The sequence below is a fragment of the Ascidiella aspersa genome, chromosome 2 (genome assembly GCF_963924565.1).
Source record: "Ascidiella aspersa chromosome 2, kaAscAspe10.2, whole genome shotgun sequence".
NCBI lineage: Eukaryota > Metazoa > Chordata > Ascidiacea > Phlebobranchia > Ascidiidae > Ascidiella > Ascidiella aspersa.
In genome coordinates, this window is record NC_139448.1 from 12,056,213 (window position 1) to 12,068,523 (window position 12,311).

The 12,311-nt window shown below is 36.0% G+C and overlaps 1 protein-coding gene across 1 annotated transcript; it reads left to right on the forward strand.

Annotated features, from left to right (window-relative positions):
* The first annotated feature begins 1,085 nt into the window (after positions 1-1,085).
* Positions 1,086-6,244, forward strand: LOC146163702 (uncharacterized). Its single transcript, XM_083382231.1, has 6 exons — positions 1,086-1,301; positions 1,913-2,035; positions 3,245-3,434; positions 3,592-3,774; positions 4,142-4,252; positions 5,558-6,244. The coding sequence occupies exons 1-6, from the start codon at positions 1,138-1,140 to the stop codon at positions 5,768-5,770; spliced, it is 984 nt and encodes a 327-aa protein (XP_083238357.1). The 5' UTR covers positions 1,086-1,137; the 3' UTR covers positions 5,771-6,244.
* Positions 6,245-12,311: the final 6,067 nt, after the last annotated feature.

Genomic DNA, 12,311 nt, shown 5'->3' on the forward strand with positions numbered 1-12,311 from the left:
GACTTATTAAAAAAACAGCAACTCATTATTCAAATATCTAAAAAATAAAAAATCAACAATTTTTTCATTCAATATTCATATTTTTTTCATTAAATTTTGAACATGGCGTAACTTGTTTGAACATGGCGTACCTCAGTTCCGGTTCGGCTCCTTAAAATCTTATAAAAACCGGTTCAGGTTCGGTTACGGTTCGGATAAAATTCACCCAAAACCGGTTCATAAAGTTCCGGTTCGACTCCCTGGTATTAAGCAAAGAGATTTAAACTGTTGAAATCTTGGTATCGAGTGTGTATGGGAATTTCCCCTATTTAGTGAATTTGTACGTTAACTGCGTTGCTTCTAATTATGTGAGCCGAAAATTATTTTCGGGACATATCTTGTTCTAATGTGTTTTATGACTTAGGCAGGATTAGGAAGTTGCACACTCCATTTCCATTAACAAATTTATAATTATTATGCACGTTGTCAATGGCGTTTTATTGTTGATGAAACTAAAGGCTGGTTCAACTAGACGCGTCTAGCGTTAACGTAAAACGTTTTTAAAAAACGCTTTCGGTTGCGGTTGCCAAAAAGTTGAAATATTTCAACTTTGACGCTTTTGGTTAGAAGTGTTTGCTATTAACGCTGGCAACGCGTTATGTGTGAACCAGCCTTTATTTTCTCGGTTCAACCGGGCTAAGATCACCCGTATGCACTAGGTTGCAAAGGAGCCAGTTCAACTCTAGCAAAAAGGTAATAGTGGGTCAAAGGTTGACCTGTACAGTTGCATTTTGAGCCGCCACTGTTGCCGCGTTTTTCGTGGAAAAAAGCCGTAAAATGCGTTTAGTTGCAAAAAGTCCAGCACCACAAAGCTTTAGTTAGTGGCACTTATTTTAGCCGTTACTATATTACAGCTGCGATATTTTTAGCTGTAAAAACGTCCTTTTTGCATAGTATCTAAAATTTCAACTCTGATTAACTTAACTTTGCAATAGCCATTTGTATTAAGTATTATAAGGTTAGATACAGGATCAGGAAATCCAGTAATTGCTATTAATAATTTTTTATGTGAATAAAAATAATATATTTATTTTAAATTAGTCGCTAATAGATTTTAATTAAACATAGTGTGTTAGATACATTGCAGTAAACTTAAGTATGGGCACAATTGTTGATAGCTATATCCCTGTAATAGATTTCAAACAGTGTTTGAACAGAACTGAGAAGTTTATAGAAGATGATTTACACCAAGTTGGGACCAGCCTTGCATCAGCTTTTTCTCAATTCGGATTTGCTTACCTTTCAAACACTGGCTTTCCCAGGTGGTTGTTGTAACATAGTCAAGTATCAAAATTCTAGTGGTACTGTAACATGTGTTTTTTTTATAACATAGAAAAAAGCAACCTTTGTTTTTAGTTCAAGCATTGATCTAGTATTACCTACATAACAAAACTTCTAAAATCTATTACATATGGTTATAATTAGGGATGCAATATGGGATAGGAGCTGATAGCCGATGCCAAGTGGTAGTATCGGTACTGGCCGGTACTTGTCTGGTATCCGTGCCGCTCCGATACCAAATTAATGCAGGAATTTTTGCCATTATTTGTGATCAACTGCAGCTAATATACCTTGAAGGGTAAATTCATCAAAAAATAGTAGGTTAACAATACAAGTTCAGTAGAATTTCTAACGCTACAGCAAATTTTAGACTAACAAGCTAAAAAAAACTTGCTTTCAACATTTTAATCTTATCTATTTTGTTTGCTTAAGCATAGAAATGACAGCAGTTAGTATTGGATCACTACTTTTTGCCAAAAATATCAGGTATTGGTATCGGAATAAAATGTAAATTATGATCAGATGTCGCTAAGCAAATCCTGGTGTAAATTCTTCATATTTTACAATTTAATATTTATTTAACTTGTTTTAGTGCTGTTTTGGAGGATGTGAAAGCTGCATCAAAAGCTTTCTTTCTGAATAACTACAGTGAAAAAAAGCGATATTCCAGAAATCCTAAAACTAACTATGGTTATATTGGTCTTGAGGTGGAAAGGTAACCCTAAGCTAAAGTTTTGTTACTAAAATTGGCAAACTAAATTTCAATATCAAAAATAGTTTTTCTGTGTTTCTAGACCTAAATTGTGAGAAAGTTGAAACAGGAAATCACCCTGTTTGACATAATTTTATGTCACATCTGCCTATTAAATTTTGTCTATTGGTTGATTATAAATATGTTTGTTACAGGTTTTTTAGTAATACATATTTTGCTCGTTTTTGGTCATCTAAAGAGAGTGAAAAAAAAATAGATTGTTGGAATTAATTTAGCAAACATGAAGCCTGTTTTAAATGTAGTGATTTAACTAAAATCGCCTTGTTGGCAAAAGTACCAGCCTACCACTAATTAATTTGTTTTAAAATCTATGATTTACCATCAAGTAATCAATTTCTAAATTTAAGCCTTTAAGGTTGAATTTTTATATACTAGATTCAGAATTATTGTATTTAGTGCAGTGTTGAAACAATTAAAGATAAGTCCAAAAAATATAATAGCACCAGGACAGAAAAAGAGTGTTTTGCCATTTGGCCTAGCTATCCTTTGAAACAGGGGACGGCTACCTACGGCCCATTGACAAACTAGACACGAGTCCATTCACATACTTTTCAACTATTTTAACTACACGAGTGCAAAAAGTTTGCAAGCGCGAATGAGTTTTATACATTAGCTTTGTTAACTATAGACCAGCGCTTCTTTACTGTTGCGGCGTGAATAGCTGACAATGGCATCGCGGACAAACGGAAAACATATTAAAAAATATTGCACATACATTTTTTAACATTTTATTATTATGGGCAATGTAATAAAAACTTGCAAGAAATTTAGAAGAAATAACGGTACGGTATACCAGAAACAAAAAAACGTGCTCGCTTCGCTAGCCAGGTGCGCCCGGACTTCAAATGGTTAACAAACACTGAACAAGATTAACCATTAAAGTTTTCGCGTTTTCTCAAAGTAGTTTTATTGAAGTTTTTATTGGTAGTATGAATGACAATCTGTGGACTCGAATTTTAAACCAAGCAAACACTTTGCGCCAACACTTTACTGCAGCCTTGAATGGAATTAACACATGTTCAAGTGCCACAAAATGCGAGGCCCGCCAGATTAAACTTGTTCTAACACTTTAATAACACAATTCCTAATTAACGTTTCGTGCGGCCCGCAAAGACCTTTCTTTTGAAATACACAAGAAAGGATGTTTTGTAGTATTAACCCTGAGCGACCAGGAGATTACAAGGAGGCTTTTAATGTATCTGGAGTTTGCTGCTCATATGATACCAATTGGCCTCACGATCTTTCGCCAAATTTTTCATCGGCTTTTAAAACCTATATGGAAGAGGCTAGAAAATTAACGAACATTGTGTTGCATGCACTGTCTGTTGGAATGGGTTTACAGGTAAGATTGTTCTTTTAATCTGCTTATATTATAGTGATAGATGTTGTTTGCCATCACCTATTATATTTGTTCTGTTGAATGTTACTTTAAAGCTTTAAATAAATTTAATTTTTAAGTTAATGTATTATGTGGACCAAAATATAAAATGTTTTGTAAGGATGAACATTTCTTTGAGAAATGCCATGCTTTGATGCATGAGAAGGAAAATCAAACTACATGCCGGACCCTTTACTATCCGCCTGTTCAATCTCCTGTAAAACCGAACCAGATTCGTTTGGGCGAGCATTCAGATTACGGCTCCTTAACACTTCTCTTTCAAGACGACATTGGTGGTTTGCAAGTAAGTTTGTCCTAGTCATGTCAAGCATGTTAGCACACGCGCTTGAGCTCGTCAGCACATATTTCTCATCCAGATTTGGTTACCTATTCAATGCATTGCCAGTGCACTAGATGTTAATTGGAGGGAACCAAATTTATGGCAACATACTAATTAAATGTGTTGCACTGTTCTTTTTATGTTTGTACATAACAACAATAAACATTCAATAAGTTGAACATTGACAACCATTACGGCCCCACTTTTCTTAAGAACAGTACATTCCCAGTTGTCACTACGAACTGTATGACTCTTTAAACGTTGCAGTCGAAATACAAATTGCATTTCAATTGAAAAGGTAGTCTTGTGAAAAATATTCTGCCTTTTCTAGGTGGAAAATCTTAATGGGGAATTTGTTGATGCAAAACCAATCGATGATACAGTTGTAGCCAACATTGGTGACCTGTTACAATTCTGGTCAAACGGAAAAATGAAATCAACTGTAAATAACACTTTTTATACCTTTTTATTGTAAACAGTCTTACATCATCTGATAAGAAAGCGAGAATCTTTCATTTACATTTTATTGTCTGCGTGAGATTCCTTACTTACGAAAGTGTTTCAACTTGTTCTCCAAGCAATCGTTTTAGCTCGTCTGCAAGTTACAAAACAATGTTTTATAACAGAGCCTCGCACTTTGCATACGTCTTTGGTTTGGTCCAGACTTGGACAACTAGATAATTCTAGTTTTTTAATTCAATCATTCAGAGCAAATGTAGCTAATTCTAATTCTAATCTAATTTGTGACGTGATTGCGTGCTCTAATTAGTTCTAATCTAATTTGCGTTCGGCCAAAAATTCTACTTTGTCCAACAGCGTCTCTCGGTCAAAACAAAAATTTAAATTAACACACTTTGGTCAGAATGACTGGTAGGTCATTTTTCTAAAAACTATAGGCTATGCTAAAATGTATAGAAATTAGCACACAAAAAATTACTATTGACATTCTTATAAGAATAAATTGCGATTTAAATAAATTAATTGCGAATAATTTCATGTAATTCTTGTTTCAATTTTGGTTTTGAAGATTACGGCAATTCTAATTTTTAATCTAATTTGAGACAACTAAAATGTTCTTATTCTAATTCTAATCTAATTTTAAAAAGCTTAATAGATCTAGTTGGCCAAGTCAGGTTTGGTTATACACCTGTCGGTCGTGTCGTGGCCCTTTTGTAGTGCCAACTGCTGACTAACTATCGCGTGTCAAATTTGGTTAAGTGAGATAAACCTGGGGATTTGTTGTGGTTCGTACTAATCTTTTTAACGTTGTTAGATGTTAACAAGTTGGAGTTGATCAGCTTGACAAAAATTAACAAAAAACGCTCATGCAGGACACAGATAATGTGCTAAATTTTGTGTAAATTAGTTTCGACTTGTATTTTGCATTTTGAGGCGAACGCGGCAACAGCAACACCTAACAACCCTCTAAAACAGCGTTTTTTAACCGGTGCACCACAGAGAACAAATCACTTCAAATTGTTACCATGCTATAGGTGATTTTGTCTTTCGGCTCATCTGAGCATGAATATTTTTAGTTCTCCTTTTAAGAGGGCTATAACATACGCACCCTGGCGTAAAAAGGTTAAGAAACTCCTGTCCCAAATCGTTTCTTAAAAACGTGTGTATTTGGGCTCAATTTTATTTCAGCAAAGACAACTAAATACGACATTGAATCTTTAAACAACTAATGGTACAACTAAATGTCCCGAAGACTAGAAACCTCGACGAAACCTTTTCGTTATTCCAGAAACATCGGGTGCTGATACCGGAGATGCAAGCCCAGCGCAACGTGGTTCGCCAATCTCTTGCATACTTCGTTCACCCCGACGACCATGTGCCTATCAACATGCCCCTCTCCTACAAAGACCCCAGCTTGAATGTAGCTTCTGTTGGCCAGACTTCGGACAAACCGCTGACTTCGCTGGAGTACCTTAATTCACGTTTCGCAGCAACCTTTTGAATATCCATAAAGGCGCGTCATTATTGTCGCAATGATGTGTAGCCTACAGTACTACAAGTTAATTATGTATTAATTCAAGACGATTCGTTGCGCTACAATATGTATTACCTTTTTCGCGCTGCGTTAAAAGCACGCTGAATGTAATATATATGTTGGACTTTATTGGGAAACTGGCAACCGTAACTTATGTAAAGGGACATCCAATATAAAAATCTCCCTGATACAAAGGAATGTTATCAGTACTTGACCGATACTAGGTTCGTATCTGTGCCTAATCCTTAATTATTTTTGTTATTTTTACCCTGACTTGAGATCCGGCGCTGCGTTTTGTACGTTGGAAAGTAAACTAACACTCGAAGGTTTACATTAGATTAACACTAACGCTCATGCAACTTTCGATGTAATATCTGTAAAACATTACTTTTGTGCTATTCAATTTTACCTTTCAGACCATATGATTGACGTACTGTGGTATCGTATCCCAATAGTATATACTTTTACTTCAAATATCGAGTATCGGTATATCGCAAAAAATAAAATTATCGCACGTCCACACGTATATAACTATATATCTATCATAAATAATCATAGTTACACGTATCGAATGATTGCATAACGTAAACAATATATACAGTGTACTTTATTTTCAAGCGGCACGTTATTAACTCTCCTTCTCTTTTGTGAGCCGGCCAAATTTTTTTGTTTTGTTTAAATTGACCAACGCAACGTAATAGGCTACCATTTTATCTGTCCGGATATACGCGCCTCTACACATTTATTCATTTTGTATGTGAAATTTATTAGCGCCTTTTCTTGTATTTTTGGTAATTCGATGCAAACATACAACATATTTTACTGTGTAACGCAGTGGTTCTCAACCTGTGGTACGAGTACCACTAGTGGTACGCGAAGTCATTTTGGGTGGTACGCTGTACGCAGTATGTTTTTAAGTAAAATTACGGTTTTACCAAAAGGTTAAGCCTTTTTTTCTATTTAGTTAAATGTTTTATTCATAAACGATAGTAACTATTATATTTCCGGAACATCTGTGCAAATTTATTTTATGACATTATAGAAAAACAACAAAGAATCACAAAACCTGACTACGGGTATCTTGCAAGGTTAAAAAAGAGACACTTTTTTGAGAGTAGTGGGCCGCATTTGTTTCGAAATTCCTGGGCTCACTAATTAGCAAATCCGATCATAGAACCTCGAGGTGGTACGCGGTGAAAAAAAGGTTGAGAACCACTGGTGTAACGGAATAAACTGCCAATAAAGCAATATTTTGTCAACTAACACGTTCTATTGACATGCAATTATTGTTTGCTTTGTTGTGGTTTAATTTACTATGTTTAACATACACCCGACTTTGGAATCATTTTCATGTTGAATTGTAATTTTATTTGTGCAATTTGAGTTATTCTTTGTAGCAGAAATTTTGTGGTAATTTTAGGTTTCACGTAAAGTACCAATTTATCGACATGTCATGGTAGATTTAGTTAGCACACTCTTAACACCTGGTTTAGTATTTTCATTATGTTTCTGAAAAGCGATGTTTAAAAATTGACTAATGGCGACACATAGACACTTAACGTTTAAAGTAATACCTTCTAGTTATGACCCCCTCTGCAACGCTTCCGTCAAATTTGATCACCAGCGCGTATTTTTGCGAGCGGCATACGTGCTGAAGGCGACGCCTTTGCGCGGAGCCAATAAATTATTTATCTACTTCGATGCGTAGAAATGTAGCCGAAACGCTGCACTGCAGTAACTATAAGTGACGACTGTGTATTGTACGTCGCGAATGACCGAATTAATTGCAGTCAGCAGTAGCCCAGCCGAATGCTATGACCGGTTTAGGGGCGTAAAAACAACAAATAATTGTCACTCACAAGACGCGCAAACTCAGACGTATTACTGCAGTTTAGGTAATAAAACTGAAATGCAATAATTTAAGTGCAATTAGTTATACCAGGGTTCAACAAAGATTCTTTGCATTTGTCATGAAACTCTTTCAGAGTGAGTGACAAACCATTCAATTTAAATTAGCTTATGTAAGTTAAATGACAAGTTTAGTTCAAAAATCGGCAGCCTTCTTAGTCTGCACTTGTAAACTACCTGTTGTCCTAAAACTATTTATCTGTTATAGATATATTGTATGATATTTTAAAGGTATAAATCTGTTATTTACGACAAAAATAAATTATGTACGTGCATGTAGAAACCATATGAGTTCCAACTTATGAAATTTGTTAACGGATTACGAACTAGTTCACAATTTAGAGCCCTGCTTGCTGATTTTTAGGAGGTACCGGATTCAGATGCACCGGGTAAATATTCCAGGTACGTGATCTAATTTAAAAAAGTAAATATAGCCTATTAACGACAACATCTTTGGTGCATTAATAAAATATATAAAACCCGAGAATCAACCTATTACTTCTACTATCTTGAGAGATCGATGTGTAATAGCGAGAAATTTAGAGTGACAAAAGCTTGGGCCAATTTTAATAATCGAAACATATTTTCCTAATTAATTAAACTTAATTTTCGATGTGTTTTCTGGTAAAAACTAAATAGGGCAGAACTGTTTTGCAGCGTACATCGGGAGAGTCCGCTACCGAACTCGCCACTACGACGTGTACGAAGACCCAGCTACTACCCAGCCCTGTATGTATTGGCCCGACCCAAGAATGAACTCGATTTATTACCCACAGCAGCCGTTTTATCCCCAGTGGCAGATAGAACAGGGCGTTGATCGGCGCTACGTTCAAAACGGTGAAAGATTTTACAAGCATTGTGAACTCGAACCGCGAAGATCCACAGGTCAGAGGTTCGAACCCCGCCGTCGCAATTACAACGCACAAGGCCGAGGCAGTAATGGAAGGCGTTGGAACAGCAGGACTGACTTTACGTACAGCGACGAAACGCGAGGAAACCGATCAAATCGACCGAGGGCGGCCTATAATAATAGCAGGTCATTTCAAAACCGTGGTAGACGGTCTGATTTCAAACAAACATGTGGAAACGAAATCCTCGACACCTCTCTTCAAGCGACTGCAGTTCACGAAAAACAAGAAGATCGACTTTGCTCTATATGCCTTGATATGATTGTCTGTCACTCGACTAGTCATTACGAGAACAAAAGAACCTCACCTAACGAAAGCAGCATCAGTAGTAGTAGAGGTGCTGGTAAACGCGTCTCGTTAGCATGCAAGCACGCCTTTCACCGTTGGTGTTTAGATTCGTGGCTGAAGACTCATGATTCGTGTCCCATGTGCCGGGCAAAGGTGTGCAGTCCGACAGCAGCTGATAACAACAGGCGTGATTATTCCGACAGAGTAACGCATCGTCCTTAGCTCGAATGAATGCTAAGGACGACAACGTGTTTGCCGCGATACTGGTGTACTCTGTGTAGCGTACTCAGTGTTTTTTTAAGGTGTTTTGGGATATAGCGTACTCAGTGTTTTTTTAAGGTGTTTTGGCAAATTTCTCCAGCGGTTTCCCAAATTTTGGACTTGCAACTTTTTGGTATTTAAATGAAACACTTGCGGTCTCTTAAAACTACTTAGCGGTCACCCAAACCAAACCTTAAAAAAAAAAACCTGAGCGTACTGTATATGATTTTTGCGTTGACGGCGTAAACGCGTAATGTTTTGTCATCCTTGATAAAGGTACACTATACAAATCCTTTATTTTGCAAACAAGGCAATGTTTAATGTTTGTGCAGTGCTTCCGAAATAGAACTAAAACCAAAATAATACAAACCTATTTACAAAAGTAAATAAAGCGTTAAGATAAACCTTTTTTTTAAATCAATAATTTCAATCAAACAAATTATTTTGACTGTTGGAAGCAAATAAGTTATAACCAAGATTAACATTACATGCTTATTTCTAAGATTTGTTCATATTTTTATGTAGAGTGTCTTAGAAAATAATAATAGACGTATTTATAGGAATCGTGCTTATTTTTGAGTTGTGCTCTTTGAATGTTTTTGAACTACTTTTTTATGGTATAATTTAACCAACTTTGGTAGTTCGAAATTTGTTCACCCCATAATTTCGCGTTTTCTGTCTTTATATTTATTAATGTGCTATTGTGCATTTAACTTGTGCAATACAATCCAATCCATATACCGGTACATTGATCAAGTTATGCTTTTGTCATCAAGCTGCGTTCACTTGCGATGGACATTTTTTCCTCGCTTTATATAACTCGCCTCAAACATTTGGAGCTGTTAGACCTAGAGCAGGGATGGCGAACCTTTTCATCGCGCGGGTCACAAATACGACTTTAATCCTTCTAATTTTATACGAAAGTCTGCTGCATCGTTTTAAGTGTTATTGTCTGGGTTGGTAATTTAAGGTTTTTGGATGATTTCCCCCCAAAAAAAATAAAAAAATATTAAGAAGCTAAATAGTTAACAAATGCTGCAGCATTGTTTTATGGGATTACAGGAGTTCAGCATGGTTTATTGGTTTAACCAGGGTTTGTAGAACTTTTAGTCCGCGAACTCATAGTTTTCCTTAAAGCAGGTGTCGGCAACCTTTTTTGCAATGCGGACCGGTTTAAAACTGAAATTTGGTCGCGGACCTGCCTTAAAAACAACAAATGTTCAGTAAAGGAAATTTACAGCTTTTTTGAATGAACTAATAAAATGCATCGATATATTGTATGTACGATGAGTTAGATTTTACAATAAAAAATGCATTTTTTGATGTTGTAAACTATGTAACTCATATGGTCACCTCACGAGTGCTTGACACTTTGGGATTTTTTTTGTAATACCAATTAACAATAAAGTATATTTAATCGAAAGTTAATGTGTTTTGAATATAAAAATACATTTATTTCTTTTTTTCCTTTTTCGTTTGTTTTTCGGCCTTTTATTTACGGTTTAGGGTTTGATAAAAATTTCCATCAGGCAACTCTCCTACGGACCGGCGGTTGCCGACCACTGCCTTAAAGGATCACCACCCGATACGTTTTACAGCGATAAACAAAATGCTTTTAGTTGTCTTCTTTTCTGCACCGATTTGGTAAAGTGCAGTTAATGTTGGCCTACTCGTCACCCCTTAAACACTTTTGCACGACCCACAGATTTGCAAGTCCTGATTTGAACAGTATAGTGTTATCTATCTAAGAACTGTTTTTTTTTAAATATTTGTTCTTTCATGAAAATGATTGATAACATTTCGGTATTTCTTGAGAGACAAGTGGGTCATTAAAAATCTGTGGTGGGTCACTTCGTGACCCGCGGGACAGTGGTTCGCCATCCGTGACCTAGAGCCTTGTTAGCTGTTTATGAATTTGTTTTCGTGATTTCACCTAATTGCGTTTTCCAATATACCGGTACTGTTGATTTTATTCGTTTGATAGAGATGAAAAATTTCTCCGCTCGGTTTTGTGGATTGACGTATTCGGACCGCTTTTGCAATCAACAAATATTTTAAAGTAGGAAATGATGTAAAACCAATAGTGGATATTTTTAGGCAAAATTATTAGTGAAATTCTCATGTATTAAAGACTTCGCACCGATCGTGTGATGTCCGATAATATCGGATCTGAACCAATACGGGATGTCGAGTAGCATTATGGGTGCCGATCCGATAATGTAATATCGGAATTACAGCCATGATTTTCGTTGAACACAGCGATCCTGCCATAAAAGGTAAAATATTAGGTCATATACAAACTATAACTCGTCGTAACTTGATGGTAAAGCAAATTGTCGCCTAATAGTTTGAAAAAAATGCCCTTAAACCAGTGGTTCTCAACCGCCGGTCCGCGGACCGGTGCCGGTCCGCCAAATATATTACAATCTTAAATCTCAACGACAAAATGCCAGAAGCTGAAGGCTTGTCCATCAAATTTAGAACTTAGCCAGCTTCGTAAATTGCAACATTGTGACGTAACATAGAGTTAATGGTCTACATTGGACTTTATCGTAGGACACAATGCAAATGTTGTGCCCAACTGTTTAAAAGTAGGCTACATATAGTTTAAGTCTTAAATTTTAGAACCAGTTGTATGTGAAAAACTTTAATAGAACCATGTATAACACGTATGATATTAAAAAGACAGCAGCAAATTGCTGATTGAATATAAGTTTCCATTATTTGCTTTTAAGTTGCATACTTTTGTCATATTTGCATTTTGGGTTGATTTTGATTTTTGAAGGTCCACCGGTCCGCAAAATTTGTTTTGAAATTTTACCGGTCCGTAAGATAAAAAAGGTTGAGAACCACTGCCTTAAACGTTTCTATTTTATCCTTTTTGCTTGCTTCACCATAGTTATGACGTCATTTGATATCAGATTGGATCGCGACACTTTTTGCACAAAATATCGAGTATCGGTATCGAAATAAAATGTAAAGTATCGGCCAATTTAAACGATAAGAATAATGAAGTCTAATAAATCATTCATTATTCCTTCAATTTCATTATTCTTATCGCTTTATTAAGAATAATGTTGTCGCCTTTTAGTCTTTTACTGACGCTCGTGTTCCACTTTGTGCATTTTAATTGCTTTAATTCA

What these genes read in the sequence shown, in the direction of transcription:
- LOC146163702 (XM_083382231.1), top strand. Translation starts at nt 1,138, where the DNA reads ATGGGCACAATTGTTGATAGCTATATCCCTGTAATAGATTTCAAACAG. An exon ending in ACGACATTGGTGGTTTGCAA is followed by an intron (nt 3,775 to 4,141) that starts GTAAGTTTGTCC and finishes TGCCTTTTCTAG; the next exon opens with GTGGAAAATCTTAATGGGGA. An exon ending in ACGGAAAAATGAAATCAACT is followed by an intron (nt 4,253 to 5,557) that starts GTAAATAACACT and finishes TCGTTATTCCAG; the next exon opens with AAACATCGGGTGCTGATACC.